Source organism: Lottia gigantea, assembly GCF_000327385.1.
Source record: "Lottia gigantea unplaced genomic scaffold LOTGIsca_114, whole genome shotgun sequence".
NCBI classification, from domain to species: Eukaryota; Metazoa; Mollusca; class Gastropoda; family Lottiidae; genus Lottia; species Lottia gigantea.
Genome location: NW_008707106.1, coordinates 92,602 through 98,601, shown reverse-complemented (window position 1 = coordinate 98,601; position 6,000 = coordinate 92,602). Strand labels below are relative to the sequence as shown.

General features: G+C 35.4%; 1 protein-coding gene across 1 annotated transcript in view; it reads left to right on the top strand.

Moving 5' to 3' along the window:
• Window positions 1–2,789: 2,789 nt before the first annotated feature.
• The window catches only part of LOTGIDRAFT_137351 (hypothetical protein), a gene marked incomplete at both ends in the record, with an annotated part of 53,257 nt that continues 50,046 nt past the window's right edge, over window positions 2,790–6,000 (top strand). The window contains one exon of the mRNA XM_009047569.1: window positions 2,790–2,970. Within this exon, the coding sequence (XP_009045817.1) occupies window positions 2,790–2,970 (181 nt within the window). The remainder of the gene's footprint in view (window positions 2,971–6,000) is intronic.

Sequence of the window (6,000 nt, the reverse complement as noted above, 5' to 3'; positions counted from 1 at the left end):
ATAACTAGTTTTGACTAAATCGGCAAGAATATTATTAATCATGTTAGCAGTTTCTTTGAAAATTGGTTTCGGTAAAATGGCATAATGTTTAGGATTAATCAGTTGATTCTCTGCTTCTGAAACGTAATCCTCCCTATTCAGAATGACACAACATGAACCTTTGTCACTCTTTTTAATAACAATGCTATCGTCTTTCTTAAGTAAGTTTAACGCTTCACGTTCCACTCGTGTGAGATTAGGCTTTTCGTGTGTTATGGAAAGGTTCACTGTTTGGCTATTCATACTCGCAAATGCTTTCAATATTTCAGGATGGATGGCGGCCTGAGGGGGTGTCCACGTGGATTTAGGAATAAACATTGTTCTAGCACCACGTGGGGGTGGTTTCGAAAAAAATATGTGCAGCTAAGATTTCGTTGAAATCGTTCAATGGATGGCCAGAGTCCACGGTCTAAGATTGAATGCTGAAGGGGTGTGAGAATTTTGCGGCTCAAGTTAACTACAGTTTGGCCTAGCGGTGGCCTCTCAGTATTTTTATCCCCAGTAATTAGTTTAAAGACTTACTCGATGCTTGAAGCTGGTGTATCCAGAAAATTGATGCTGTTTGCTGTTTCTGGAGACCAATGAAGATTATCAACTGTTTCGAATTCTTCTTCGTAGGGTGGTAAGATTGTTGCGCTGTTGATACTGGACTCCATCATCATGTTGTTGAGAGTGCTGAGGTTCTGTTGTGCTTTCTTCGAGATTTTATTTGAAATAGGTATACATTTGAAGAGGATCTTGGAGTTTGGGAAGGTTTTGTTGGCTGTGGCGATTAATTTCTGGGCTTGGTTAAAGGAGGTCTTTGGTATCTGATCACGGTTGTTGAGGCCTATATGAAGAATAATGGTAGTAGGTTTGGGATCATGGTCGTAAGATTCCAGGATTGACTGTATGTGATGGATTTGGGCACCGGGGTAAGAATGTATTTCGGTGTCTGAACTGGTTTTGGTAATTCGATTAAGGTTAGATGATCCAATTATTAAGGTAGATTTCTTTAGAGCAGGTAGTTTCCATAATGGTTTGGTGATAATACGGTTTGGTAGTGGATAGTGGTAGTGGGTCGTCGACGGTGTGATTGGTACTGGTTTGGTAGTTGTTAGAATTGTAGCATTGGGAACGGACTGGGATCTGGTTCGAGGGGGGGAAGGTCTGGATACACGTCTCGACTTGGATGGAGACTGAGGGGTGGTTTGCTGGTCCAAAAACGCACAGAAGGAAGAAAGGTTGGCGGATCCTGGATCACGCGGTGAAGATTCAGATGGTGTTGAAGGGGAAGACGAGTCTGAAAGTGAAAAGAGAAGGGGTGTGCCCTCTCTACGAGAGCGTTTACCTATGTCTGCTGGACTAGGAGTAGGTGAACTTCGGGCTCGTTTAGGGGTTTGGTTCGGCAGTGTGGTGGCTCTAGATGGTGCAGGTGTAGTGTCCATTTCAGTTGGTAGAGATATGGTTACTCTGGTCTTTGTTTCGTTGATTGTTTGGTAGAATTTGGAGATTACAGCTTGAGTGAGACGTTTCCCATAGGAGCGACGGGCCCAGGACAGGGCATGAGAAACGATGCGGTCGATGGCAGGTGATGATAAAGACTTGGTACGAATGGTGGTCAGCTTCTCTTGAAGTGTGGTTTGGTAATGGTCGATCAGGACCTGCGTAACCTTACAGAGCCATGTCCGATTGAGGGATCTAATATTCGCGTCGACAGCTGATGTTTTCATTGCTGGACGGATAAAACTATCCAACTCAGAGACTTTGCGTTTGAAGGTAAACGCTGGTTGGCCTTGCTGTTGAAGGGTAAGGATTGCCAAATGATGCAAAACTTGGAAGAACACCTTCACAAAGGGTTCTTCCTCCTTATGAGTGGGGTTCAAAATAAACAATTAATATCTGAGCAGCATCAAATGCAAAAATTGGGCAGAAATTGAGCATAGAAATATAAACCTCGTTCCGATGAAAACGTAATCTTTCGGATCACAGCTGTGAGCATATTTTAACAACTAATTACTTTTCTAATAAACATAACAGTAAACAATTCATTATTAATGGCCAACTTTCTTGTACCAGTATGAATATTATTTACCTAATTTCATGCAACAAATGCCCTTTACAAGACTTAAACGACGCTAAAAATTCTTTGAAAAAATCAATGGTCATCGTTTCGACATCTCCCATCATCTAGACAAACCTATTGACAACCATTTCAACTCAGATATGAAAGTTTCATCAATTGAAAAAGTCATCTCTGAAAAAGACACCAACCCTAAAAGTTCCAGACTATACAAGGAGAGCTTTTGGATGAACCAACTACAAACCATTTCACATGACTCTCAAATTATCCCATTTACTAGTATTTCTTACAAAGCATCCCGTATTATCAAAAGATTCAGAATTACAAAATATATTCCCCACTATTTTTTATAAAAAAAATAGTTACAGCTTATTCTAAAAACAAAAATCTACGATATACTTTTATGTGGCCGACTTGATCCTATCGAGGATGACGAATTCCAGATTATTAATTGAATGTTTCTGACATGAACATGTATTTCAAACTTGGAGGCATTTCAGCAAAAGCTACTATTTCCACTTACGTGAATTTTTTTTTCAATAGAAAGAAGATAACAAAGTAAGGATTAAACACCATCTAAGAGAGAAAGATTTTTAACTTATCACGGCTTATTACGTAGACCAGTTGAGAAAGAAACAAAACCTGAGCCATTGGCTTTCACAAAACATATGATTATGTTTTTTATTTCAGGGTATCTTACTATGAAATTCAATGTGATAATGGTGCAAAAAGTAAACAAAAAAGTTCTGGTGTAACGGTTTGCACTGGTACTGGATCCAGTTCATGGTATTTTCACATTAATCATCTTCACAAACAGGGAATAAAAGAAATACTAAAAATAGGTGAAGTAAATTATTATTTTAAATTCTGTGTAATGTATACTCTTAATTCGTCCGTCCACAATTATTGGGGAAACGATAGAAGAGCTGGTTTTATGGCAGAATTTGACAAGTTTTGTGCGAGTATTTGAAATCAACCAAGGATAAACCCTATTGAAAATCAAAAAAATCAAATATGATAATATAGCCGTTGTGCTTATCCCCAGTTGCGGAGCCAGTTTTACGTCCCAGGGGGGGTGAGATAGCTGAGGTTACCCGAATTTCTAACTTAGTTATGAGAGTTTTGCAAACTCTTCGAAAGAAACACTTGTTATTGGCAGAGTATTTTCACTCTTTCTAGAACACATGATACTACCCCCCTTAGGAGATCCACAAGTATTCAGTTTAATTTACGGGATGTACTGTTTTCACCCAATGTTGGGTGAGATTTTCGGCTGTTATGTTCGTATGGATTTTATTATTTCGATTTTTTTTTTTTTTTAATTTCAATTATCATAGTTATCAACTTTAGTCATACATAGCTTTTCTCCTTACTAAGCCAGGGAACTCGTGTGTTGTTAGTTGAAACCTTATTAAACTTTTTTTATTGGTTTTATTAAGAGTTTAGAACTATTTTTTATACAAAAAAACAATGTGATTATTAAATAATCTATTTTCCACGGGAAGTAAGCCAAGGAATTTGTTAACTTGTTAGGTGAAACCTTACCGAACTATCTTAATTTAAGACAATTCGGGCACAAAAAGATTGAAATCTGTGCCTGAATTGCCTTTTTTTGGTTGTGTAAAAGAAGTTCTAAACTCTACTATCGGGCTGCAATTTCAATTTTTGAAATATGTAAAATAATATGAATTATTATTATAGGATAATACAATCGGGCTATCAATTTAAAAAAATACAGTTATAGTATAGGATATTCGGGCAAAGATATGATTTCATTTTTAAATTCCAAAAAAAAATAATAAAATTGGGCCGTTCAAAAAAAAAAGTTTTTTAATGCCTTGCCCGAAAAACTAGCCTTCGGGGCTGCGAGGGGGGGCAGTCTGTGGCACTGCCACTGCTTATCCCGTTCAATTTTTAGGTTGTAAACTAGTTCAGAAAGCACCATTCTTGACAGATTTGGACGAAGCTTCATGAAATTGTTTATTTTTACCCAAGGATGAACCCTTTTGAAAATCAAATAGTCAACTAACTAACTAAACTTCCTGGATTTCCTTGGGCTAAATATTCGGGCGAAAAACATCTCCGAGGGCACAACTACATTCGCCCAGGAACCCCTTTAGATTTACGACTAAGTTCAAACGATATTCCCAAACAAGGAGTTTTATAACAAAATTATGAAATCTCTTGGATTTGAAATTTACTGTACATATAAGTCATATTAACAGAATAGATCAAGCAGCACTAAAACATGATATTCTATACAGAGATCATACAGACTTAGAATCGAGACATAAAACAAATCAGGAATGTCATTCAAACATGCTTTTGAAACATTTTTGAAACAATCTGACAGACAACCCAAAAAGTTATGGGTAGATAAAAGAACCGAGTTTTATAACAAAATTATGAAATCTCTTGGATTTGAAATTTACTGTACATATAAGCCGTATTAACAGAATAGATCAAGCAGCACTAAAACATGATATTCTATACAGAGATCATACAGACTTAGAATCGAGACATAAAACAAATCAGGAATGTCAGTCAAACATGCTTTTGAAACAATTATGAAACAATCTGACAGACAACCCAAAAAGTTATGGGTAGATAAAAGAACCGAGTTTTATAACAAAATTATGAAATCTCTTGGATTTGAAATTTACTGTACACTTAAGCCGTATTAACAGAATAGATCAAGCAGCACTAAAACATGATATTCTATACAGAGATCATACAGACTTAGAATCGAGACATAAAGCGGATCAACAAATGATTCACAAATTGGAATCTATTCCAAATCCTACTTTTAGAGAAAAGGTTGAAAGAGCTATAGTCACAAGACTTTTAAAATCAAAAATGAAATTAGGCATGGGAATAGCAGATGAAATTCATAAAGAATTCAGAAAAACTAAAAACTAAAAAGTTAAAGTTTACGCCAAAGATGATGGTCAGCTGATTTAATTAATGTGCCTGTTGAAAGAAGATATATTTGGGTTATTCCTCTAAAAAACAAATCAGGAATGTCAGTCAAACATGCTTTTGAAACAATTATGAAACAATCTGACAGACAACCCAAAAAGTTATGGGTAGATAAAAGAACCGAGTTTTATAACAAAATTATGAAATCTCTTGGATTTGAAATTTACTGTACATATAAGCCGTAGTTATTGAGAGATTTTAATAGAAACTAAACAAATTATTCAAAAAGTTCACAGAATTGAATTCCCAAACATGGCTTAAAATATTACCAATTGTTATCGTCGAATATAATAACAAAATACAGTCATCTATAGGTGTGACTCCTACACAAGCCTCAAAGAATCCCAATATCAATTGTCAATTAACGTACAAAACATCTTTGAAAATGAGATAACTAATTAAATATCAAACCCAAATTTAAAGTTGGAAATCGAGTTTGTATCTATAGATATTAAAGTTAATTCCAAAAAGGTTACGTTGGATATTGGATGAATGAAATATTTGTTATTGATAAAGTTAATAATACTTCACCACCAACTTATACTTTAGTAGATCTACATGGTGAAGAAATTTTGGGCAAATTTATCAAAACTAACTTAAAAAAACTGACTTTTAAAATATGATTAGTTTCGAAGAGTTCATAAGAAAATATGGAACAGATACTACTATGAACATTCAATTAATACGATGCGCACTGAAATATCATCACTAAAAAATCACAAAAAAAAAGTTCTACGCTATAACTAATATCCATACTTCAGATCAAAAAGGGGTTCATCATTCTGCCTTATTCAAAGTCTCAAAATAATTGTTTTCATCATTGGAGGCTGGGAAAATCCAAACCTACAAATCTTTTGTTTTTTTTTCTTGCATGTATGGGAATGTTTATGAGTTTGGTAAGAAATTAATCCTTTTAAGTT